This window comes from Ostrinia furnacalis, unplaced genomic scaffold (assembly GCF_004193835.3).
Source record: "Ostrinia furnacalis isolate ACB-3 unplaced genomic scaffold, ASM419383v2 OfSCF3063, whole genome shotgun sequence".
Taxonomy (NCBI): Eukaryota; Metazoa; Arthropoda; class Insecta; order Lepidoptera; family Crambidae; genus Ostrinia; species Ostrinia furnacalis.
The window spans coordinates 257002-283664 of record NW_021133302.1 but is presented as its reverse complement, the minus strand read 5'-3'; the positions used below and the strand labels follow the sequence as shown (position 1 = coordinate 283664).

General features: G+C 42.2%; 1 protein-coding gene across 1 annotated transcript; it reads right to left on the bottom strand.

The window, feature by feature from the left end:
* Positions 1–396: 396 nt before the first annotated feature.
* Positions 397–25706, bottom strand: LOC114357197 (probable C-mannosyltransferase DPY19L1). The gene is made up of 10 exons (XM_028310706.1): positions 25384–25706; positions 24125–24375; positions 23599–23807; positions 16063–16246; positions 14491–15395; positions 13854–13954; positions 9780–9942; positions 5566–5691; positions 3779–3940; positions 397–1640 (listed from the first exon to the last, which is right to left on the bottom strand). Exons 1-10 carry the CDS (start codon positions 25490–25492, stop codon positions 1613–1615), a joined length of 2238 nt encoding a protein of 745 aa, XP_028166507.1. The 5' UTR covers positions 25493–25706; the 3' UTR covers positions 397–1612.
* Between the last annotated feature and the right edge of the window lie 957 nt (positions 25707–26663).

The window sequence follows — 26663 nt, the reverse complement described above, 5'->3', positions numbered from 1 at the left end:
AAGACCGAACGCGATGGAGGACTGTTGTGGACGCCCTCTGCCTAGCTCAAGACCGAACGCGATGGAGGACTGTTGTGGACGCCCTCTGCCTAGCTCAAGACCGAACGCGATGGAGGACTGTTGTGGACGCCCTCTGCCTAGCTCAAGACCGAACGCGATGGAGGACTGTTGTGGACGCCCTCTGCCTAGCTCAAGACCGAACGCGATGGAGGACTGTTGTGGACGCCCTCTGCCTAGCTCAAGACCGAACGCGATGGAGGACTGTTGTGGACGCCCTCTGCCCCATCTAGGGGATATAGGACCATAAGTCAAGTAAGTCAAGGTGTTGTCCCGTTCCTTATATGTCCATACTGAGTAACAGCCCGACCCAACTATCGGCGGACTAAAATTCTAGTTTGCTGGAAGTCTAAGACAATAATATAATACAATTCGGTAATACATATTTAAATAAATGCTTTTAAGTAAGACTAGCACTCATACTTGATTTATATCTGTGACACCAACCATAGAGACGACAGTCTTTTAAATCATAGACAATCTACTCCATTTTAAAAAGTAAAAGTATACTTAGCGGGTTTTCTTATTGAAGTAATTTAAAAATATTTTTCTAAATAATAAATCATCTATTACTCTAAACATTCATTATAACTATTCACAATAATTTTCAAACTTTCTCTAGCACCGTTCATTCATAAATAACACAAATATTCGATTATAATGATAATAATATACGCTATTTGATATACATAATGAAATAATAGGCGTAGTATATGAACTAACACTTGACAGTTAAGTGTTTATTCACTCGCACATTATCGCGAGAGAAAGGGAGCGAGTGATGTCGTGAAAGATTGAATTTCGCGAGGGTAGTTCTATTATCTTAGTTCAGTATGTATTTCGTGTGTGGATCGGTGTATTTTTGGTGAGGGTAGACAAGTAAGATGCATTTTATGGGAGTAGTTAAGTACATACGTTCTTCGTGAAGGTAGTTTAGTGATTATTCCGTGACGGTAGTTCAGTGTGTTTTTGCGGGGCCGGGGTAGTCCGGAATTCAGAATGTATTTAGTGCGGGTAGTTAAGTGATTATTTCGTGAGGGTAGATTTAGATTAATGTACATTTAGCGAGTGTAGATCGGTGTATAGTTACTGAGGGTAGACCAGCAGGATGTATTTTTCGAGGGTAGTTAAGTATGTAATATTTTTGTGAAGGTAGTTCAGAATGTATATTACTAGGGTAGTTTAGTCTTATTGAGTAAGATAGTTTCTCATGCATTTGGTAAGAGTAATTTGTGTATATTTCGCAAGAGTAGTCCAGTATACTTCGCGAGGGTAGTCCATAGTATTTAGCGTGGGTAGTATGATAGACCAGTATGTAATATGCACATATATTTTGCAAGAGTAGTTCAGTATACGTTTCAGGAAGGTAAATCAGTGTCTATGTATATTTTACAAGGGTAATCCACTACATATTTTATGACTGACCAATATGTATTTCGCAAGGGTAGTCCAGTATACTTCGCGAGGGTAGTCCATAGTATTTAGCGCGGGTAGTTCATACTTGGCGTGTTCATTGGTTCTGAGCGCGGGGCGGCGGCCCCGACGTGTCTAGATGTCAGGTATCGAAACTGCGAGGCATGTACCTGGAATGGAAGTTCAATGGATTTTGAATCTTATAAGAGAGATATAAAGTTCGAAATCAAATGCTTATTAAGTCGACCCGCTTATTGCACTTGAAAATTTCGATTGGTTCATCCAGAAATATAGAGAGATGCCAACTAATGCACTGAGTTCGAAACTCAGTGTCGCATTAGAAATTCACACACACAAAGTAATCAAAATGCGCTCATTATCCACTGCGGTATCAGTACTCAACGTTCGGATAATTTTTAGTACTACGCAAGCAATGTAAGCTGTTTACATTATAACGTCGCTGCTGTCATAATTGCTTTCACAAGCAATGTGTTCTGTTTTTGGGCATATTGCTGCGACACCGGCCCCGTCCCCTTGTCACATCTCCATTTAGTTTCTGTGATCTGTGATTCCAACTCACCTCAGGCTGACGTCATGCAACCGATGCACAGTGTATCTCCTGTTCCGGAACACGGGTAGAAGTGATCAGGCGCACGCGTGAGTAACGCACAACACAGCAACGCGGTTCACTAAGCACAGTCTAGCTAGGACAGGTAGCTGTGCACAGTGCAAGTACAGACCATAGCCTACAGTCCAACTAAAGTCCGGTCGTCGTGCACATAGAATTTCGTCCAATGACCCCAAGCTCGCACACTCACTGTGGCCGCCCGTCGCGACATCAATATAATTACGCGCGAGCGATAAGGATGGGTAGCTTGGGGTCATTGGACGAAATTCTATCTGCTCGGCGACCGGACTTTATCATAGATTCTAACTCACCTCAGGCTGACGTCATGCAACCGATGCACAGTCAGTGTATCTCCTATTCCGGAACACCGGGTAGAAGTGATCAGGCGCACGCGTGAGTAACGCACAACACAGCAACGCGGTTCACTAAGCACAGGTAGCTGGGCACAGTGCAAGTACAGACCATAGCCTACAGTCCAACTAAAGTCCGGTCGCCGAGCACATAGAATTTCGTCCAATGACCCCAAGCTCGCACACTCACTGTGGCCGCCCGTCGCGACATCAATATAATTACGCGCGAGCGATAAGGATGGGTAGCTTGGGGTCATTGGACGGAATTCTATCTGCTCGGCGGCCGGACTTTAGAACAGATTCTAACTCACCTCAGGCTGACGTCATGCAGCCGATGCACAGTGTATCTCCTGTTCCGGAACACCGGGTAGAAGTGATCAGGCGCGCGCGTGAGTAACGCACGGCACAGCGGCGGGACAGCGCGGGACGTTTGAGTCACGCTGTCCCATATGTCTTCGAACGTGCAGTTACTATAGACAACTTACCATACACAGGTGATCATAAACTAGCGAACAGAACGTGCGGATTTACTAAGCACAGCCCAGCAATTATAGACCACAGACCGCTGTGCAAAGCCCAGCTAGCACTTACCACAGCCTATCTAGTATAAGCACTAGCTCACGTTAAGCTGACGTCATGTTGTGCACATCTCATTGGCATGTGCACAGACAGCTGAGCACAGATTTCTAAGCACAGATCACTGAGCACAGCCCAGCTAGCATAGTTTAGGGAGCACAGACCAGCTAGCACAGTTAGTTCACCAAATTTAGACCATAGTGTGCTTACCATGAGTTTACGTTAGGTGTGCTCACAAGCGACTGCGTAAAAAAATGACATTAAAATGTACGACAAATTGTACAGCGCCCCTAGCGGTTACTTTAAAGAACTAAAGTCTTTATAAATTTTTTGACGCACTCGCTTAGCGCACCTTAGGCTGACGTCATATGTCATAGGCTGACGCTCGTAACTCGACGTCATGTAACCGATGCACAGTGTATCTCCTATTCCGGAACACCGGGTAGAAGTGATCAGGCGCACGCGCGAGTAACGCACAACACAGCAACGCGGTTCACTAAGCACAGTCTAGCTAGCACAGGTAGCTGAGCACAGTCCAAGTACAGACCATACCCTACAGTCCAACTAAAGTCCGGTCGCCGAGCACATAGAATTTCGTCCAATGACCCCAAGCTCGCACACTCACTGCGAGCGCCCGTCGCACAGTCGCGACAGCAATATAATTACGCGCGAGCGATAAGGATGGGTAGCTTGGGGTCATTGGACGGAATTCTATCTGCTCGGTGACCGGACTTTAGCATAGATTCTAACTCACCTCAGGCTGACGTCATGCAGCCGATGCACAGTGTACCTCCTATTCCGGAACACCGGGTAGAAGTGATCAGGCGCGCGCGTGAGTAACGCACGGCACAGCGGCGGGACAGCGCGGGACGTTTGGGACACGCTGTCCCATATGTCTTCGAACGTGCAGTTTTTGCTGCGGGACAAATTTGAGGGTTGTAGGAACTCATTTATGATTGGTATAATGAAATAATATTGTAAGGCTGAGTTGCACATTGCACACTCGTTTTAACCGTGACTAAAGTCCGGTTGCCGAGCAGATAGAATTTCGTACAATGATCCCAAGCTACTCATCCTTATCGCTTGCGTGTAATTGAGAATGTTACTAGGTATGCAAAATCACTTGAAACCTATGTTACAGTTAAGCTTTTACATATACAAATACATTTGTTTTTATTTCATTCAAAAATACCAAGTAGTTATGATTTTATAGGCATTCAAAGTTCGCTTAAATATCGAGACCTGCCGACGGTCACGTGACCCCGCGTGACGTAAATTCACAGTGGCCGCTCACTAGAAAACGGATATAAACATACTTAAATACATTTCTTTTTGTAAATACATACTTATTATACATATTAACACCCAGACCCATCACAGAAATTAAAATTGAACCAAACCCAAACTTGATGCGATTTTGTCGTTTTATTGCGAATTACCTTCCAGCTCCATCATCAGACCCTGATTACTACATAGAATTAAAGTACTCATCAATACAAAACTAACGAGCCCAAACTATTGGATTTAAGTCGTTTTATTATAGAGTTCCTATGGCCACCTTCCAGCTCCATCATCAGATCAGCTCCACCGGCTCCACGTCATCATAATGTTGCATGGTCATCCAAATCGCATGTGTATGCGAAATTTCAGCTTAATCGGTTGCCCGGAAGTGGGTCTTAATTCAGCTTGCAAGATTCCACCCATACAAATATGAGCCAGTCACTGTAATATGACGTCACGCGCATTAAATGGCGGGCCGGCCGCCGCCCGCACTTTTAAAATTCAATATCTTGGAAACTAATTGACGTATCGAAATAATTCTTTCACGTGTATTTTTTATTTTTAACAGAGAATACAGAAAGCTAAAAAAACAAAATTAGTGAACATTCTTCATTATGTGACTGTACGACGGGCGGCCGCAGTGAGTGTGCGAGCGCGACAGCAACATAATTACGCGCGAGCGATATAGATGGGTATTGGACTATTGGGGTCATTGTACGAATTTCTATCTGCTCGGCGACCGGACTTTATAACCATAACCGGTGTTTTTTGTATGAAGTTTGACACTTTTGAGGTTTGTTTTTAAAGTAAGATAGTGCAACCCAGCTAAGAATTTCGTAGTTCGTGACATGCAATGTAGCCAATGAGTACGCAGCACGTCTTTGTTCAATCTAACTGACAATAGTGATTGACTTTCTTGCAATTATTTTCAGCATTGACCCACAGAATCAGTTAAAGGTTTTTAATGCTAAAAAGTTATCTTCGTACAATGCAAGAGTTTATTTAGAGCCAAATAACTGAAAACTAAACAATTTTTATGAATTTTTCAGTAAAAATATCAATCAATAATACTCGTCAATCCACCTAATGGGTGGACGTCACACACAGCGTTTTCCGGTACGTACGGTACGGACTTCAAAAAGGTAGCAGGAAGGCGCTGGATGCAGGCCGCTACCAACCGGTCATAATGGAAATCATTGGGGGAGGCCTATGTTCAGCAGTGGATGTCCTGTAGCTGAAATGATGATGAATAATACTCACTTGCTCTTCCCATAGCAATACTGCCACTCCACCACCAGATACGTGGTCTTCAGTTTAGTGAGCTCTTCATACAGTTCTTCAGCTGTGAACCTGCCGTACATTTTGTATACGGCGTATGTTCGCTGCCTGAAAATACAAGTAATACAATAGTGATTAGAATGCCATCATCATCATCATGGAGCCTAGACAAAGTCAACGTGACAGTTAAAATAAATAAATAAAACATTTTTCGTTTGCCTCCTGTCACATAAAAAAAACTTTTGTTTTATTTTGATGCAATGATAGCCCAACGGTGTCAGTGTCAGACAACAGTGTGCTTACCATGAGTTTACGTTATGAGTGCTCGCTAGCGAGTACGTCAAAACAATCTATGAAGATTTTATTTCTTGAAAGTAGCCACTAGGGGCGCTGCACAATATGTCATAATACATTTAAATGTCATTTTTTTACGCAGTCGCTAACGAGCACACCTAACGTAAACTCATGGTAAGCACACAGAATAATAATATGTACTACGTACAGAAAGTTTCATTCGCGAAGGTATTTAAAAAAAATGTCAACTCAATAACGTCAATAATATGATGTAATTTAGCTTGTCTCAGAGTCGAGCACCGTACAAAAATTTTGGACCATAGACTGACCACTCAGCAAATCATAATATGTCAAGGCATTAAAGTATAGACTAAAGACAGAACCGAACGTCTGCAGTGGAGACTAAATGACCTGACGATGAACTACTCGGTCGAGTTAACTACGCACTAGGGATGTAATGGATATGTAGTTTCGGTTATGGCTACGGTTACGGATATAGAAATAATATTATACGGTGACGGATATTTTTTTAATTCGGATATCCGAAAGTTTCGGTTACGGTTACGGATATCCATAACATCCCTGCTGCGCCCCTGGCAGCCGTGGCGTCACGTGAGTTCGAGGTAGAGTAGCATTCCAGCGAGGTCGCAGTTAGCTCGACCGGGTTGTACCTAGTATCAGCACGTTCCATCGAGTAATTAAACACTATAAATCGACTAACCATAGAGAAACAACATATAGTAATTAAACGCTATAAACTGACTAACCTAACAAACATGGAGTGCAGGTGCGGTTTTGTTCCCCAGTCGACGAAGCACATGATGTCGTGCCCTGAGTGCCCGAGCAACTGCACGCAGGATTAAATGAATGCTGCTGACATCGCCACTCTTGTAGCGGAGTTTTGGGCTGACACTGTGTAGGTTTGTTGTCGAAGAACCATAGAGTATAGACCAGTGGTTCTTAACCTTTAAGTCATGAGGGACCATTTTACCAAATTTCTGTCTTGTCAGAGACCACCTCATAATCGGTCAAAACCAGTTTGACTGCAAAAATCAGTTAAAAGTGGTTTTGACCAAGGTGTGCAAGTGCACATCGTGGACCACTTGGAATGCCTCCAGGGACCACCAGTGGTCCGCAGACCACCGGTTAAGAACCACTGATATAGACTGACCTGGCGTCATAGGTTCATAGTGCGGGTGCGTCACTTTGGGTCGCCGCGTGGACAGCACGACGGCCGCTATGAGAGGCATGCTGCCGGCGAACGCTGACGACGGTTCAGTGTGCTCGCTGACCCACTGGAGGAGGCTACTGGACGATATACTACTACACAAGGGGCGTTATGGCCCACAAAAGGGGCGTTATCACCCACAAAAGGGGCGTTATCACCTACAAGGGGGCGTTATCACCCACAAAAGGGGCGTTATCGCTCACAAGGGGGAGTTATCACCCACAAGGGGGCGTTATCACCCACAAAAGGGGCGTTATCACCCTCAAAAGAGGCGTTATCGCCCACAAAAGGGGCGTTATCACCCACAAAAGGGGCGTTATCACCCTCAAAAGAGGCTTTATCACCCACTAAAGGGGCGTTATCACCCACAAGGGGGCGTTATCACCCACAAAAGGGGTGTTATCGCTTACAAGGGGGCGTTATCACCCACAAAAGGAGGATTTTCGCCCACAAGGGAGCGTTATTCCCGACAAAAGGGGCGTTATCGCCTACAAAAGGGGGATTTTCGCCCACAAGGGGCGTTATCACCCACTTTGGGAAAGGCTCAAGTAGACATACCTGGCGTCATGGTGTTCATAGTGCGGGTGCGTCACTATGGGTCGCCGCGTGGACAGACGACGGCCGCCATGAGAGGCATGCTGCCGGCGAACGCTGACGACGGTTCAGTGTGCTTGCTGATCCACTGGAGGAGGCTACTGGACGATATACTACTGGATTGCACTACTAATAGACCACTAACTAAACGACAGACTGAAATATAGAGTACTAGCGGCCCCCGTTTTACCCCCTTAGGGGTGGAGTTCCGTAAAATCCTTGAACGGACCACATACTACTGGACTACTGGCTAAAAACAAGGTAGGGCCGAGAACGCTACCCTGTGGTACCCCATAATCTACGGTACATTCAGAGCTTAGCTCATTCCCCACCCCAACACGCGAAACACGGTCGCCAAGGTAGCTTTCAAGTGGTTTGAGCGGTGTTCCTCTAATGCCCATCATGTACTGAAGATTGCGCACCAGAATGGGTATAGAGACCGTATCGAAGGCTTTTTTCAAGTCGAGGAACACAGGACAGTACCTAGTATCAGCACGTTCTATTAATTAAACAATGTAAAAGTGCTTTTTTAAAGCCTATTTACAGAAATAAATGAGGTTTATGAGTTTTTTTTTACTATAAACTAATTAACCATAGAGTAGACTGACCTGGCGTCATGGTGTTCATAGTGCGGGTGCGTCACTATGGGTCGCCGCGTGGACAGCATGACGGCCGCCATGAGAGGCATGCTGCCAGCGAAAGCTGACGACGGTTCAGTGTGCTTGCTGATCCACTGGAGGAGGCTACTGGACGATATACTACTGAAGTGCACTACTAATAGACGACTAACTACTAACTAAACGACAGACTGAAATATACAGTACTAGCGGCCCCCGTTTTACGCTCTTAGGGGTGGAGTTCCGTAAAATCCGTTCTTGAACGAACCACATACTACTGGACTACTGGCTAAAAACAAGGTAGGGCCGAGTACGCTACCCTGTGGTACCCCATAATATACGGTACATTCAGAGCTTAGCTCATTCCCCACCCCAACACGCGAAACACGGTCGCCAAGGTAGCTTTCAAGTAGTCTGAGCGGTGTTCCTCTAATGCCCATGTACTGAAGATTGCGCACCAGAATGGGTATAGAGACCGTATCGAAGGCTTTTTTCAAGTCGAGGAACACAGGAGAGTACCTAGTATCAGCACGTTCCATAGAGTGATTAAACACTGTAAAAGTGCTTTTTTTTTAAAGCATATTTACAGAAATAAATGAGGTTTATGCGTTTTTTCCTATAAACTAATTAACTATAGAGTAGACTGACCTGGCGTCATGATGTTCATAGTGCGGGTGCGTCACTATGGGTCGCCGCGTTGACAGCATGACGGCGGCCATGAGAGGCATGCTGCCAGCGAACGCTGACGACGGTTCAGTGTGCTTGCTGACCCACTGGAGGAGGCTACTGGACGATATACTACTGGATTGCACTACTCATAGACGACTAACTACTAAATAAACGACAGACTGAAATTACCCTTACTAATAAAACTTACACGCTCGTTGAAAAGTATTTTAAAGTGACGTTTAGTATGGAAATGTCATTTTAAAACACTGCTCAATAAATCTGTAACATTTATTAGTAAGGGGGATAGAGTATAGACGACATACTAGAATGGATGGATCATAGACAAGGACCATAGACTTTTGAACGGACTACAGACTACTGGACTGCCCATAGATTATTGCACTACAGCCAAAAAATAGACAAACTGGAAAAACTAGTATTAAACCATAGACTAGTATCTAGAATCTATCTAGATCCTAGAGGACTTTCCATCGTCATTTGACCATAGATTACTAAACGATAGACTGACCATAGATTATTGCACAACTAGACAGCTACTAACTGGATTTAGATTATAGTCTGTTTAAAAATAGACTGTAGAATCTAAAAGCTGGACCATAGAGAATAGCAAACTGCACTAATTAAAATATTGGACCATAGACTACTGAAGACATTAAACCATAAACTAAAGACAGAAACGACCTCGACAGAGAGATGCGCATTTAGCTCGACCGGGTTGCACGTTCCATAGAGTAATTAAACGCTATAAACTGACTAACCATAGAGAAACTGACCTGGCGTCATGATGTTCATAGTGTGGGTGCGTCACTATGGGTCGCCGCGTGGACAGCATGACGGCCGCCATGAGAGGCATGCTGCCGGCAAACGCTGACGACGGTTCAGTGTGCTTGCTGATCCATTGGAGGAGTTCCTCTAGAGGTGGGTCGCTGAACTGGCCTGCGGAGTTGAAACTTCTTAAGCCTGGTCCGTGAGCACGTAGAATTTTGTCCAATGACCCCAAGCTACCCATCCTTATCGCTCGCGCGTAATTATGTTGCTGTCGCGACTGTGCGACGGTCGCCCGCAGTGAGTGCGAGCGCGATAGCAACATAATTACGCGCGAGCGATAAGGATGGGTAGCTTGGGGGCCATCCATAAAGTACGTCACACGAATTTCATGATTTTTTGACCCCCCCTCCGTCCTTGTCACAGGTGGTCACATTTCTGAGACCCCCCCCTCCCTAGTGTGACGTCACATGTTTTGCAATTTCACATCGAAAAATTATTAAATTAACAGCAGTTCCGAAATTAGTTTTATTTCCATTTAAATTAAGTACATTTTTTTATGAAATCAACATTATAGCCTGACCAGGAACATAAAAACCCTCGCCATGTTGCGGAAAACTAATGGTACTAATTTCTTTTAATGGCAACAGTAACTGAAAACTTCATTGACATGTCACCTTGCGTCACCTATTGCTGTCAAAGTGTAAACAAACTTTATTTTATATGTGCGCAATTGATTTTGTGAATAAAATTGCTAAAATCTTTTTATAGTCGTGAAAGAAAAGTGGTTCACAATATGTTAAAGTATTTGTCGAAGAGAAATATTAAGGGTTCGGACAATATTTTCATTGAATAATGTTTCCGACAAAGGTTGTCAAATTGACTGACATGTTTATCGTATAGTACAGTCCACTATGAAAATTAGCTGTGGTTTGTTTCAACTACCTATNCTTAAAGGGACAATAGATCTAGGTATTTGGTATAAATTTCAATTTGATACCTTTATTCGTTCGTGAGAAATAACGTAGTAAGTTTCATTTTATTAAAATATTTTTATTATACTATACAACTAAAAAAATGTAATTTTCGCAATTTTTCCTATATTTGCATTATATGACAATGCTTTATGCCAAATTTCAAGATTCTGAGTTTACGGGAAGTATCCTGTAGGTTTTGATTCCTTTGCGAGTGTCGAAAATTTGTTGAAAATATCGACATAATCGGCTGTATCTTTTGATTGGCTTAGCTTAGAAGTTTGATATTTTCACAGCTTAAAAGGACAATAGACCTGAGTATTTCATGTGAATTTCAGCTTGATACGTTCACGCGTTCTCGAGATAAAGGGTCTTGACAGACGGACGGACGGACAACAAAGTGATCCTATAAGGGTTCCGTTTTTTTCCTTTTGAGGTACGGAACCCTAAAAAACGCATCAAAATCAGTTGCGTAGTATTAAAGTTACATAGGGACAGACAGCGTAAACTTTGTTTTTTTTTTATAGTAGGTATGTTAGTAATGTAGTGATGAAAGAATATTTAATTTTACTTCTATTTAAATTAATTAAGTATGTTTCGCTCCCACCTGGAAATCGAACGAAACAATTCTCGCAACAGTTAACCAATAAAATAGTGACCTAAAATGGCTGCTTTCTTCCTCCGTCAATACGAGAAATCCATGGTATTAATTCGTTAGAAACAAGAAAGTCCACTTACAGATCCCGGTTGCTTTAGTTTCAGTTTGAACATTTTCTAGACACATTATTTATTATAAGATAGAATTTATTCCAAGGGGCCTCTATAAAAGATAGTTTTTAAATTATATTAGTTGAATAGGCAATCAATAGAAATTTTTATTCTATTGCCATACCAAATCTATGGGAGAATCGCGTTTTGACGTCTTTTGTGAATTGTCTCTAGTAGAGAGTAGGTATTTTTTTAGAAGAAAAACTTTTTTTTTGTCCAATTAACAGAAAGAGATAAGAAAATAAAAGTTATTCGTGTAATCACTCCCCAATCAAGTCTTCGTTAATTCTTACAGTCATATCGTATTTGTTAAATCTCGAGATACTAATTCGACTTCAAGAAAATTGCTCTGAGCATCTGATTCCCTTGACGAGCCCTAAGTTAATTAGATATACGCATCTATACTCTGCGCCAACAGAAACTGGCAATTTTGTAAATGAATTGTGACTCAAAGAGAGAAAATTGCTTCAAATTCTATCTAAGACTGGATTGCACCATCTTAATTTAACAGTAACTAACAATAACCGGTGTTTTTGTATGGAGTTTGACAGATTTTTGACGTTTGTTAAAGTCGAGTAAGATGGTGCAACTCAGCGTTACAATAATGTGATTGCACAAATTACTAATAGTCTCTTTATCCCTTGTAGTAAATTAAATATGCTTGTATTACGAGAGGGTTCACCACAAGTTGAGCAACAACGTGATAAGTTTTCGTAAATCACTATAGTCTTTTTCACCTAAGATGATCCGTATGACGTTTCGAGTTTGAAAGATTTAGAGATGTCACATAACTAAACCATAGCGATTTATCTATCGATTTTTTTCGAAGAGTTAGTAAAACCTACTTTTAGAGAAATATTTTTTAAAGGTGTTATTTAACAAAAAACATGTTTTTTACAATTACAAATATTATTGTAACAATTTTTTATTGATAATATTCAAATTTCATGGTTCATGTTCAAAAAAACGATTCCTAAAAAGTACTGGTTCTGTTTCTTTAAATTAAAAACCATTAATTTATTTTTAATGCGTTTATTAAAGTCAATAATCGAAAAATATAGTTGATTTTTGTGATGTTTTTAATAACTAAGTATTCACTGCAATCGATTAATGAACCGCGGAAATAATCGATTTTATCTATTGCTGTCAAAGTGTAAACAAACTTTATTTTATATGTGCGCAATTGATTTTGTGAATAAAATTGCTAAAATCTTTTTATAGTCGTGAAAGAAAAGTGGTTCACAATATGTTAAAGTATTTGTCGAAGAGAAATATTAAGGGTTCGGACAATATTTTCATTGAATAATGTTTCCGACAAAGGTTGTCAAATTGACTGACATGTTTATCGTATAGTACAGTCCACTATGAAAATTAGCTGTGGTTTGTTTCAACTACCTATTTTTAAAAAAGTTGTCACTTTCTAAGTGTTGAATTTTATGGAATTGGGAAAGAAGTACCGAGTTTGAAGCGTTCATGAGCAGACATTGCAGTTGAATATTCAAGTTCTGAATTTGATTATTGATGAATAATAAAATAAATCCTACTAGCTCGATTGATAATTTCATTTTATTTATTTAAACCAGGTTACCTATAATAATATTTTTTCGTTAATTTATAAAAATATCAAATTAGCCCGTAATCCTGAATCCTGATACATAAAGTTAGCTTATTAATTTAACACAGGTATGACTGTACTCAGTGTTGCAATATCAAATGCAATTGCCGCGCCTCTATGCCAGGGTTTTTATGTTCCTGGTCAGGCTATATATCAAATATTTAAAACAATTGAAATGTGATGTCACGAAACTTAGGACCCCTTGTCACACCATGTCACACTTTGTCAACCCCCTCCCCCCCTCTTTACGTGTGACGTACTTTATGGATGACCCCTTGGGGTCATTGGACAAAATTCTACGTGCTCACGGACCGGGCTTTATACAGGATGTCGCTTTAAGTATGGATAAAAAAAAGATTGATTCTACGGCTTTTATGCTTAATTTTCTGATTTGATTAATGTGGAAATCGCACGATGCTATAAAATTTCTTATTCTAGCAATACAATAATTTATATTATTTTATGATTTTGGTAAGAATACAATTGATCGTCATAATATTTATACTTTTTTGTAAGTATACAAGCAAGTTTGTGAGAATGGATTCACGTTTGCACTACCAGCAATTTTAGCATGGAGTAGTAACTCCATGCTAAAATTGCTGAACGAATTTTGATGAAATTTCACTTAAGTTATTTATCAGAATTGGAGATATACCACTTTTTTACCGTTTACGGAAAGGAAGTCGTGGTCAAGATGTAGTAAATCAGAAAATTAATAAACTTACCAACGTAAGACGTCTCTTTGTTCACATTTTCGAAGAGAGCGATGCAGACTGGCACCAGAAGGATTCCCCATAAAAATGGAATATACTTCTTGTTGGGTAGCCTGAAAAATAAGTTAGCGCAACATTATGTATATGTTTTGGTAAGTAAAAAAAATACTTAAGCAAGTTTATTAGTGTATTTACCCATAAGTTAGGGTTCAAGCTTTGCTTTTAATTTGGGACTAGGTATGACCGAGTGGGTTAAAATTTCCTAGGATCCATGGAAAACAATACTCAGAGATTATTATAAAAATAAATAAATAAATGTAGATCTATTTCTAAATACTATTGTTATCATCAACTATGTATGTAAAGGTGTACCAGCTTTGTCTGTTTAAAAAAATGTAGTATCCATAGACTAGGATAAACTTTTACGTATTTTATTATTGTTTTCTATTGCACAAAATGATTTTATTGTGCGGGGAGTCTATGGTATAAGATTTTAAACTTTCGCGTTCCATTTCTACTAAAATAGATGTCGCGTTAAGACCCGTGTCTTTTTATTTTAGTCTATGGTATACTTACCAGTCTTATCACCTCTAAATACAATTTGAACAAATAAATCTACTTTTTTGTAAGAAATACAAGGTATACTCACACAAATCTCCAATATTTAGTGTTCATCAGCAGACCAGAGACAATACACATTTGCGTCACAAAAAGCAGCTTCAACCGCATTATCAAAGCCGCCATGACACCATAGACAACCATCTGTGCTATCCCATAGAACACATGCGGTTCTATTTCCAAACTTTTCACAAACGCTATAAAATTGTCTTGATTTTCATCCTCTTTGGGCTTTCGCTTCTTCACTTTATTGTCTGTGGTCGAGTTCTCTATGCCACTGTCTTCATCATCTTGTCCATTCCCACTGTCTTGCTCTTTTTCTTTCTGCTCATTCTCTATTAGAGTATCACAAGCTCTTTGGCACCAGAAATTGACCACATACAGAATATTGTAAATAACGAAAGGAATCAAAAATGATTTTAGCAAACGAACTATAGTAGACCACGGTAGGAAGTCATACACGTCGCTACAAGTATACATTAATGTATGAAAACTTTTGTAGTTACTAAATTTCGAATACAACAGCTCCCATATATGCGTATCTTCTTGCACATCCAAGAACTCACTGATCAACTTTTTGAAGTAAATCGATGAGCATACTATAATGAAGATTCTTAACAAAACCAGCCATGCTTCCACGAAGAAGTCCAGTGTATTTTCGACCTTAATTCTTAAAGAACTGAAGAACAAACAGTATGCGGACACTGATATGAAAAAAGAAACGTATAAGGACGATTTTAGCATGTCGTTCCCTTGTAGTAGCAACACTGCTGTGTGTAAGCCACAGAAGTGAGAATGTAGGAAGATGCAAAATGCTTTCATGTTGATTATTCTAAGTTGTTCCATGATGAAAAATATGGCGATCTGTGTGAGGAACACGAATTGAGAGAATTGCCAGAATAACAGCGCTGTGCAGTTTAAGAAGAATATTGCTACCTGAAAAGAAGAATGGCAGGTTAGTAAAATATCTTAAGACAGCCTTACACTATACAGGGTGGAAACGATAAGTGATCTCACTCGATTATTTCTAAGCTATACAAGATATCGAAAAACTGGTTACTGATCCTGAAAGTGCTTTACGAGCGTTATCAAACGGTAACAACAAATGATTACAGATTTAAATGGATCTATCCGAAAATTAAATGTTTCCAACTTCCATACTAAATGTATGCCAACCACACAATATTGGGAGTGTAATTTTTAAAAATTAAATAATAAACTCAAAATAAACTCGTAATTTGCATTCTTACTTGTTATAATATTATCAAGACGTGAGTGCCATTACTGTGGCTGTACTAAATGTATGGATGCTGGAAACATTGAATTTTCGGATAGATCCAGTTTAAATTGTAACCTACTATAATTGGTACCGTTGGATAGAGCTCGTGAAGCACTTTTGGAATCAGTAACCAGTTTTTAAATCTTGTATAGTTTAGAAATAATCGGGTGAGATCACTTATCGTTTCCACCATGTATTTAGTACAGCCTCACAACACTAGGTTCTAGCGAGATGCGCAGTTAGCTTAATCGCGTTGTATGCATTTACTGACACTATATGTGGCACGAAGCCATAACGAAGGCAGAAACAGAAGAAGAAACTCACTTGCAGCTGAAAAGTGGTCTTCTTCCCGTGATCCCTGATCTGGAAGCTGACCAGCCAAGCCTGAACCAGCAGTAGAGGCCACGCGAAGTTCTCCCTCTCATTGGGGGCCCAGTGAACGCGGGTCAGCTCTGAGTGGTTGGCAAAGTATTGAGTGACAGCCAGGAAACCGCCTAGGATGCTCTCGCTGGAACAAAATAAAGTGGTTTAAAAGTCAGTCTGTCTCTTGTCTTTTTAAGTAGATGAAAAGGGACAGATATATGACTCAAAAATGTTTAACTAAAATGTGTTTTATGGATCTGTGAGGTTATCAGAGGTGAAGACCTGANTGAAAAGACACTCCTCACCTGCAGAACTGTCAATGTTCCAGGTCGTTAATTTGCAGTTTTCCAATGAAGTAGAAATCACCGTAAAATAGCTATAACTTCCTTTTTTTATGCATAATTAGGCAATATTTGACCGCAATCGCACCTGGTGTTAAATGAGAAGCAGTCTCTCATTAAACTGACTTCTGTACCTGATGAGTGTGGCGTGCAGGAACACAACGGCCACCACATCTTACCTTCTCAAGTAGATGGAAAGGGACAGATAAAACTAGGAGACCTGCCACATTTAGAACCTATTCAACTACTGTCTACCATAAGCCACTTGCGCTCAAGGCAGTCTGTCTCGTACCCTCTTAAGTATATGAAAAGAGACAGAACTAGGGGCTTCAAGCTGTGGGTCGAATTGAGTAACTAATCATCTGTCAATTTGGAGAACCGCGTAATTACTGAAAACCTGTCAATGTATTAGGTCAATCTACCCGTCTGTCCATCTGTAAGATTCTCTCTTGCTGCTCCTGAAAAATGACAGCTGTCAAAGTTGTCAAAATTACCTGATGAGAGTGGCGTGCAGGAACACAGCGGCCACAGTGACGCCGGCCAGCCACCATATCGCCTCCAAGTAGAACAGGACCGGCACCCCGAGCCCGGTGCACGAAGCCACTGGAGGCAGGCCTTCGCCCCGGGCCACTGTCAGGCACTCCACGTTGGAGGACGGGTTGAGGCGCGGCTCGTTACGTCTCTTACCCTCTTAAGTAGACGGAAAGGGATAGAACTAGGAGCTTGTATCTGTCTATCTAATGACGTCACTTTCAAGAACTGTTTAACTGCTTGAGAGCGCTCAAGAGGCAGGCTGGCTCTAACTTTCTTGAGTAGATGGAAAGGGACAAAACTAGGTGATTGTAGCTGTGTAACTAATGACGTCACTTTTAGGAAGTGTTCAACTGATGATATACTGGCAGTCAAGAGCGTTCGAGAGGCAGGCTGTCCCTTACCTTCTCAAGTAGATGAAAGGGGAAAGAACTAGGAGGTCTGGAAGCTGGCTGTCTCTTATCTTCTCAAGTAGATGAAAGGGGACAGAAGAACTTGGGATTGGTCATGAGGCAGTCCGTCTCTTACTTTCTCAAGTAGATGAAAGTAGTCAGAAGTAGGAGATGAAAAGGGATAGATTTAGCAGTCTAAATATACCAGTTGGGTGTTTTAGGGAACTGCCATAATATCAAGCTGTCAAACTGATTGCCTAGTTAATCTACATAGCTGAGCTGAGTTGTCAGTCTATCAGGTCAACGGTCGCAGGACTTTATGTAGTTCCATCTGATTAGAGTGGCTTTGAAAGGAGCTGTCAAAATTGACAGCTGTCAAAATTGACAGCTGTGAAATCTGTCAAAATTACCTGATTAATGTGGCGTGCAGGAACACAGCGGCCACAGTGACGCCGGCCAGCCACCATATCGCCTCCAAGTAGAACAGGACCGGCACCCCGAGCCCGGTGCACGAAGCCACTGGAGGCAGGCCTTCGCCCCGGGCCACTGTCAGGCACTCCACGTTGGAGGACGGGTTGAGGCGCGGCTCGTTACGTCTCTTACCCTCTTATGTAGACGGAAAGGGACAGAACTAGGAGCTTGTAACTGTCTATCTAATGACGTCACTTTCAAGAACTGTTCAACTGCTTGAGAGCGCTCGAGAGGCAGGCTGTCTCTTACCTTCTCAAGTAGATGGAAAGGGACAAAACTAGGTGATTGTAGCTGTGTAACTAATGACGTCACTTTGAGGAAGTGTTCAACTGATGATATAGAGATACTGGCAGTCAAGAGCGTTCGAGAGGCAGGCTGTCCCTTACCTTCTCAAGTAGATGAAAGGGGAAAGAACTAGGAGGTCTGGAAGCTGGCTGTCTCTTATCTTCTCAAGTAGATGAAAGGGGACAGAAGAACTTGGGATTGGTCATGAGGCAGTCCGTCTCTTACTTTCTCAAGTAGATGAAAGGAGGCAGAAGTAGGAGATTAAAATGGATAGATCCAGCTGTCTAAATATACCAGTTGGGTGTTTTAGGGTACTGCCATAATATCAAGCTGTCAAACTGATTGCCTAGTTAATCTACATAGCTGAGCTGAGTTGTCAGTCTATCAGGTCGACGGTCGCAGGACTTTATGTAGTTCCATCTGATTAATCTACAATAAGCCACTTACTCTCAAAGAAGGCTGTCTCTTACCTTCTCGAGTAGATGAAAAGAGACGGAACTAGCAGCTTGTAGCTTTCTAACTAATGACCAGTCACGTTCTTAGACATGAAACTGTTCTGGAGTATTGGAGAGATGTCAAGATATAAGACTGTCAACACGAAGAGCTGTCAAACTGGTTGTCTTGTCTATCTAAGTATCTACAGAACAGAACTGTCAATCTACTATCAAGTAGAACCTATCTGTGTAGCACCTGGAATAAAGTGGCGTTGCAGACGAAGCTGTCAACATTGACAGCTGTCAAATTACCTGATGAGAGTGGCGTGCAGGAACACAGCGGCCACAGTGACGCCGGCCAGCCACCATATCGCCTCCAAGTAGAACAGGACCGGCACCCCGAGCCCGGTGCACGAAGCCACTGGGGGCAGGCCTTCGCCCCGGTCCACTGTCAGACACTCCACGTTGGAGGACGGGTTGAGACGCGGCTCGTTACGTCTCTTACCCTCTTAAGTAGATGGAAAGGGACAGAAGAACTTGGCATTGGAAGTCAGTTATTTGCACTCACGAGGCAGGCTGTCTCTTACATTCTAAAGTAGATAAAAAGGGCAGTACTAGGGGTTTAAGAGCCAGTCTATCATTTACCTTCAAGTAGAAGAAAAGAGACAGAAGAAAGATTCGCCCTTAAGATTCAGTCTGTCTCTTACCTTCTCAAGTAGATGAAAGGGGAGAGAACTAGTTTGAAGTCAGCAGAGCTATCAATCTGTTGGATCCTCTACTATCAAACGCAGGACTTTCTGTGCAGTTCCACCTGATTAGTGGCGTTGAGAGGAGCTGTCATAATTGACAGCTGTCAAATCTGTCAAAATTACCTGATGAGAGTGGCGTGCAGGAACACAGCGGCCACAGTGACGCCGGCCAGCCACCATATCGCCTCCAAGTAGAACAGGACCGGCACCCCGAGCCCGGTGCACGAAGCCACTGGAGGCAGGCCTTCGCCCCGGGCCACTGTCAGACACTCCACGTTGGAGGACGTGTTGAGACGCGGCTCGTTACGTCTCTTACCCTCTTATGTAGACGGAAAGGGACAGAACTAGGAGCTTGTAACTGTCTATCTAATGACGTCACTTTCAAGAACTGTTCAACTGCTTGAGAGCGCTCGAGAGGCAGGCTGGCTCTTACCTTCTTGAGTAGATGAAAAGGGACAGAACTAGGTGATTGCAGCTGTGTATCTAATGACGTCACTTTTAGGAATTGCTCAGCTGATAGCGCCAAGTGCGTTCGAGAGGCAAGCTGTCTCTTATCTTCTCAAGTATATGGAAAGGGACAGATAAAACAAGGAGACCTGCCACATTTAGAACCTGTTCAACTACCGTCTACAATAAGCCACTTACTCTCGAGGCAGGCTGTCTCTTACCCTCTTAAGTATATGAAAAGGGACAGAACTAGGGGCTTCAAGTTGTAGGTGGAATTGAGTAACTAATCATCTGTCAATTTGGAGAACCGCGTAATTACTGAAAACCTGTCAATGTATTAGGTCAATCTACCCGTCTGTCCATCTCTCTTGCTGCTCCTGAAAAATGACAGCTGTCAAAGTTGTCAAAATTACCTGATGAGAGTGGCGTGCAGGAACACAGCGGCCACAGTGACGCCGGCCAGCCACCATATCGCCTCCAAGTAGAACAGGACCGGCACCCCGAGCCCGGTGCACGAAGCCACTGGAGGCAGGCCTTCGCCCCGGGCCACTGTCAGGCACTCCACGTTGGAGGACGGGTTGAGGCGCGGCTCGTTACGTCTCTTACCCTCTTAAGTAGACGGAAAGGGACAGAACTAGGAGCTTGTAACTGTCTATCTAATGACGTCATTTTTGAGAACTGTTCAACTGCTTGAGAGCGCTCGAGAGGCAGGCTGGCTCTTACCTTCTTGAGTAGATGAAAAGGGACAGAACTAGGTGATTGCAGCTGTGTATCTAATGACGTCACTTTTAGGAATTGCTCAGCTGATAGCGCCAAGTGCGTTCGAGAGGCAAGCTGTCTCTTATCTTCTCAAGTATATGGAAAGGGACAGATAAAACAAGGAGACCTGCCACATTTAGAACCTGTTCAACTACCGTCTACAATAAGCCACTTACTCTCGAGGCAGGCTGTCTCTTACCCTCTTAAGTATATGAAAAGGGACAGAACTAGGGGCTTCAAGCTGTGGTGGAATTGAGTAACTAATCATCTGTCAATTTGGAGAACCGCGTAATTACTGAAAACCTGTCAATATATTAGGTCAATCTACCCGTCTGTCCATCTGTAAGATTCTCTCTAGATGCTCCTGAAAAATGACAGCTGTCAAATCTGTCAAAATTACCTGATCAGTGTGGCGTGCAGGAACACAGCGGCCACAGTGACGCCGGCCAGCCACCATATCACCTCCAAGTAGAACAGGACCGGCACCCCGAGCCCGGTGCACGAAGCCACTGGAGGCAGGCCTTCGCCCCGGTCCACTGTCAGACACTCCACGTTGGAGGACGTGTTGAGGCGCGGCTCGTTACGTCTCTTACCCTCTTAAGTAGACGGAAAGGGACAGAACTAGGAGCTTGTAACTGTCTATCTAATGACGTCACTTTCAGGAACTGTTCAACTGCTTGAGAGCGCTCGAGAGGCAGGCTGTCTCTTACCTTCTCAAGTAGGTGAAAAGGGACAGAACTAGGGGTTCTAGAGGAATTATGTCTCTTACCCTTCTTGAGTAGATGAAAAGGGACAGAACTAGGAGCTTGTAGTTTCTAACTAATGACCGTCACAGGGACAGAACTTAGGGTTCTAGAGGCAGTGTGTTTCTTGCTACCGGCAGCCATGAGCATTCGAGAGGCTGGCCGTCTCTTACTTTCTCAAGTAGATGGAAAGGGACAGATATAACTAGGAGACCTGCCACATTTAGAACCTGTTTAGCTACTGTCTATAAGTAGATGAAAAAGGACAGAACTAGGAGCTGGTAGCTTTCTAAGCTAACGTTCTTAGGCCTGAGTCTCTTCTAACCCAAGTAGGTATTGGAGAGGTGTGAAGATATAAGGTTGTCAACGTGAAGAGCTATCTTGTCTATCTACAGAGCAGAACTGTCAATCTACCATTTTAAGAACTGTCAATCTACTAGCTACCTGTCAGATTGACAACTTTCAAACAACGCAGGATCTGTCTGTGTTGCTATTCCTGATTAATGGCGTTGAAGGAGCTGTAAAAAATGACAGCTGTCAACATTGACAGTTATTAAATTACCTGATGAGTGTGGCGTGCAGGAACACAGCGGCCACAGTGACGCCGGCCAGCCACCATATCGCCTCCAAGTAGAACAGGACCGGCACCCCGAGCCCGGTGCACGAAGCCACTGGAGGCAGGCCTTCGCCCCGGGCCACTGTCAGACACTCCACGTTGGAGGACGTGTTGAGGCGTGGCTCGAAGTAGCGGTATATCCCTCCGAGGAGGACGTCTCTTACCCTCTTGAGTAGATAGAAAGGGACAGAACTAGGGGTTCTAGAGGCAGTGTGTCTCTTAACCTTCTTGAGTAGATGAAAAGGGTCAGAACTAGGAGCTTGTAACTGTCTATCTAATGACGTCACTTTTGAGAACTGTTCAACTGCTTGAGAGCGCTTAAGAGGCAGGCTGGCTCTTACCTTCTCAAGTAGATGAAAGGGGACAGAACTAGGGGTACTAGAATTTAGAGGCAGGCTGTCTCTTACCTTCTCAAGTAGATGAAAAGGGACAGAACTAGCAGCTTGTAGCTTTCTAACTAATGACCAGTCACGTTCTTAAACGTGAGTCTCATCTATCCCAAATATTGGAGGTGTCAAGATATAAGGTTGTCAACGTGAAGAGCTGTCTTGTCTATCTTCAGAACAGAACTGCCAATCTACCATTTTCAGAGCTGTCTACCTGTCAGGTTTTCAACTGTCAAACGCAGGATCTGTCTGTGTTGCTGTTCCTGATTAGTGGCGTTGAAGCTGTCAAAAATGACAGCTGTCAAAATTGACAGTTGTTTAAATTACCTGATTAATGTGGCGTGCAGGAACACAGCGGCCACAGTGACGCCGGCCAGCCACCATATCGCCTCCAAGTAGAACAGGACCGGCACCCCGAGCCCGGTGCACGAAGCCACTGGAGGCAGGCCTTCGCCCCGGGCCACTGTCAGGCACTCCACGTTGGAGGACGGGTTGAGGCGCGGCTAGTTACGTCTCTTACCCTCTTGAGTAGACGGAAAGGGACAGAAGAACTTGAGATTGGAAGTTAAGCATTCCTAGATTAAGAATCAGTCTGACACTTGCCTTCTCGAGTAGTTGAAAGGGGACAGAACTAGGGGTTCTAGAGGCAGTGTGTTTCTTGCTACCAGCAGCCATGAACGCTCTAGAGGCAGGCTGTCTCTTACTTTCTTAAGTAGACGGAAAGGGACAGAACTAGGAGCTTGTAACTGTCTATCTAATGACGTCACTTTCAAGAACTGTTCAACTGCTTGAGAGCGCTCAAGAGGCAGGCTGGCTCATACCTTCTCTAGTAGGTGAAAAGGGACAGAACTAGGGGTTCTAGAGGAAATATGTCTCTTACCCTTCTTGAGTAGATGAAAAGGGACAGAACTAGGTGATTGCAGCTGTGTAACTAATGACGTCACTTTTAGGAACTGCTCAACTGATAGCAGACCTTTCCCCGCTGCCAGCCACGAGCACTCGAGAGGCTGGCTGTCTCTTAGGTTCTCAAGTAGATGAAAGGGGACAGAAATAGTAGCTCAAGACGCAGTCAGAAGCGCTCGAGAGGCAGGGCTGTCTCTTATCTTCTCAAGTAGATGGAGAGGGACAGGAAAACTTGAGATTGGGCATGAGGCAGTCTGTCTCTTTCTTTCTCAAGTAGATGAAAGTAGTCAGAAGTAGGAGATGAAAAGGGATAGATTTAGCTGTCTAAATGTAACAGCTAGTGTGTTTTGGGGGAATTGTCAATCACATAGCTGAGCTAAGCTGTCAGTCATCAGGTCGTCAATTTGCAGAGCTGTCAACATTGACAGTTATTAAATTACCTGATGAGAGTGGCGTGCAGGAACACAGCGGCCACAGTGACGCCGGCCAGCCACCATATCGCCTCCAAGTAGAACAGGACCGGCACCCCGAGCCCGGTGCACGAAGCCACTGGAGGCAGGCCTTCGCCCCGGGCCACTGTCAGACACTCCACGTTGGAGGACGTGTTGAGACGTGGTTCGAAGTAGCGGTATATGGCTCCTAGGAGTACCTGGACGGTTTATGTTTCTAGTTTAGTTGCTGAGTCAATTGAGATAAAATCACCACATAATTTAAGGTTGTGTTTGGTGTGTGTGTATGTGTGTGCGTGTGTCTGTGTGTGTGTGTATGTGTGTGTGTGTATGTGTGTGCGTGTGTGTGTGTGTGTGCGTGTATTGTATCAAGTAGAGTATTTCAGCAATTTTTCAGTTTCATCAACAGTGTGTCCGTTTACAAGGCTAGAATGGAGTGATTTAGAAAATTTAAGTCTCAAACTCATTGGTTAATGTTGTCAAGGTTCTGAATGTTGTACTTGTATGTGGTACAAACCTCAGGGTGTATATTAAACCGATTCAACGCATTCACATCCTTCGGGAACTCCACAAGCTTATCGTACATCAGCTTAGTGATCCCAGCTACGAACGGTTTCTCCTCCACCACGGTTTTGTAGTACGAGTAGTAGAACCCCATCTCGGTTCGGAAAGACATCTCCCGTTCGAGATCTGAGAGGTACGCAAAGTTGCGATCGTTGTCGAAGAGGGTTGATGCATATTTGTAGTGGATGTAGCCTAGGATTAGTGCTGAAAAGAATAGAAATAATAATTATAATAATAAATCTTTGGACAGTTTCGCACAGCGCCATCTAGTCCCAAAGTTATATGAAGTAAAGGAATATGAGCTTTAAATGCATTATAAATAAGTATTTGTGTAGTCAGTAGTGTAATTTTGTAAAACTTTTTTTATTTAATTAAATAATTGAAGCAAAGAGAAATAAAGCTTTCTGAGTGTCTTCAACATTATGTCCCTAAGATAAGACAATCAAAAATATTACAGTAACAATCAAATTCCCTGTTTTTTATTTATTAAATTTATTTACACTTTTGCACATATAACTGTACAGTGGCAGTTTTTATAACTGCCAACTACTATGGCACAATATGTAGAACTTCTTCATTACAAGGACTATTGCAACCATATTCTATGAAATAAATATTCTTCTACTTATTGAAATTAGCATAGAAAACACAGATCTTAGAGATTTGTCACATGACATTGTTTATCTGTGTAAAGATAAGAAAGTACTAAATTTTTTTTATTCTGAAAAGCATCATTCAGAGTAAAGATGACTTTTACAAGTGGTTACAAATTAAGGATGGATTTTACATAGCTTATGAGTGTGTAGATGAGCTTTAATCTAAATTAAGAACACAAATAATATGCTATTTGGACCTAATATAGCTTATTACAGAGAATTAGCACGCAAAAAATTATACTGTCCAAGTTAGGCAGAGAAAAATGCACACAAAACTTAACAAAATATCTATGTTTACCATTTATGTTATATATTTAAATGAGCTTTGTGCTACGTATAACATATTTTATGCAGTCAGGTTGATTGTAGGCCATATTCAGCATCTTACTATGAAGGTAAAGAGCAAACTTGTTGAGCGATAAGTGTTTCAGTAACATACCAACTTATGTACACGCTACAGGTTTTTTTCAGTTGTTTTTTAGAGCAAATACAGTGTTGTTTTCAATGTTTCGAAGGCAATAAAGCTGAATAGATTTAGAAGCAATAAACAACTCACCGATAGTGAAAAGCAGAGCATTTCTTGGCCAACTTTTCTTCGGCTTCTCAACAACTTTTATTTCGGTATTTTCAGCGTCCACTTTCACTTCAGCGACGGGGTTTTCCATCTCGCCGGATTTAGGAGTTAAATTAAACTAATAAACACACTTGAATTCATTTTAAACAGTGAAATTTTCCGTAAAATTTTCCTAAAATTCGGAAAAACACGGTTTCGCAACGAACGAAATCAAGATTTTTGACGTTTGTTGACAAACTGTCAAGTTAAGTTGTCATGAGGTGTGTTGTGTGTTCCACTATTTGCCATTTTGCTATTTTACAATATTATAAGAAATCTTCGAGCAGAATGGAGCCGACCTTTTGATTGGTATAGAGAGCATGTGGCCATAAATGAGAGGTGATTCCAAATCTAGAATGTTTTTCCCTGTGGTTCCTACCAATTGTGCTCCCAACCAATAAAGACTTAAATAAAAACGAAAACTACATTATGTAATTAAGTTTATAGGTATTCATTCAGTTATTCAGGCAGGCCTCTCTCTCAGCACCAGCACTCTATGCACGTGCCCAAAAGCCTACAAGGCCCTACGATCGAAAAAGGAGCCCCGTGTCTCACCTGCCTTTTAATGTTATTATTTCCTCCTCTTCTAATTAGTTTTTTTTCTTTCTTACTCCCCCTTGATCTGGGGGCACGGCAGTGCCCCCGCCAAGTCGAGCGCGAAGCATCAATATTTACAACGCTGACTATTGTGCTTTGAAAAGGATAAAAGAAATTACAGGATAGAACTCGATTGGTTATTGTTTAATGAAAAATCAGTCTCTCGGTATCATTTTTATTAACATTACGTATTTTAAATTCATTGATTCACAACCTGAGATTATAAAATAATAGGATAAAAGTTTGTCTTAAAATAATAAATGTCAAAGGCGAGGAATTACAATTTACTCATAAATGCTTTATTTAGGTACTAAGCAAGTCTTAAAAAATAAATTAGTACGACCCAGTCAAGTTAATTGCGCACCTGGCGGCCGTGACGTCACATCGACGCTCTGTACCTCTAGTAGGAAAAACTTTCGAGTTCGTTTCGTTGCGTATTCAAAGTGTAATCGAAAAATTTTGTATGAAAAATTAAACAGCGCCCCGGCTATAATATAGGGGGCACGGCGGCTATAATATAGGGGGCGCTGTTTAATTTTTCATACAAAATTTTTCGATGACACTTTGAATACGCAACGAAACGAACTCGAAAGTTTTTCCTACTAGAGGTACTGGTATGAACGGGG

Coding starts and splice junctions, on each gene's coding strand:
- LOC114357197 (XM_028310706.1), bottom strand. CDS start 25,492: ATGGAAAACCCCGTCGCTGAAGTGAAAGTGGACGCTGAAAATACCGAA. Junction 24,376..25,383: donor TGCTCTGCTTTTCACTATCG/GTGAGTTGTTTA, acceptor TATTCTTTTCAG/CACTAATCCTAGGCTACATC. Junction 15,396..16,062: donor AGACCACTTTTCAGCTGCAA/GTGAGTTTCTTC, acceptor TCTTCTTTTCAG/GTAGCAATATTCTTCTTAAA.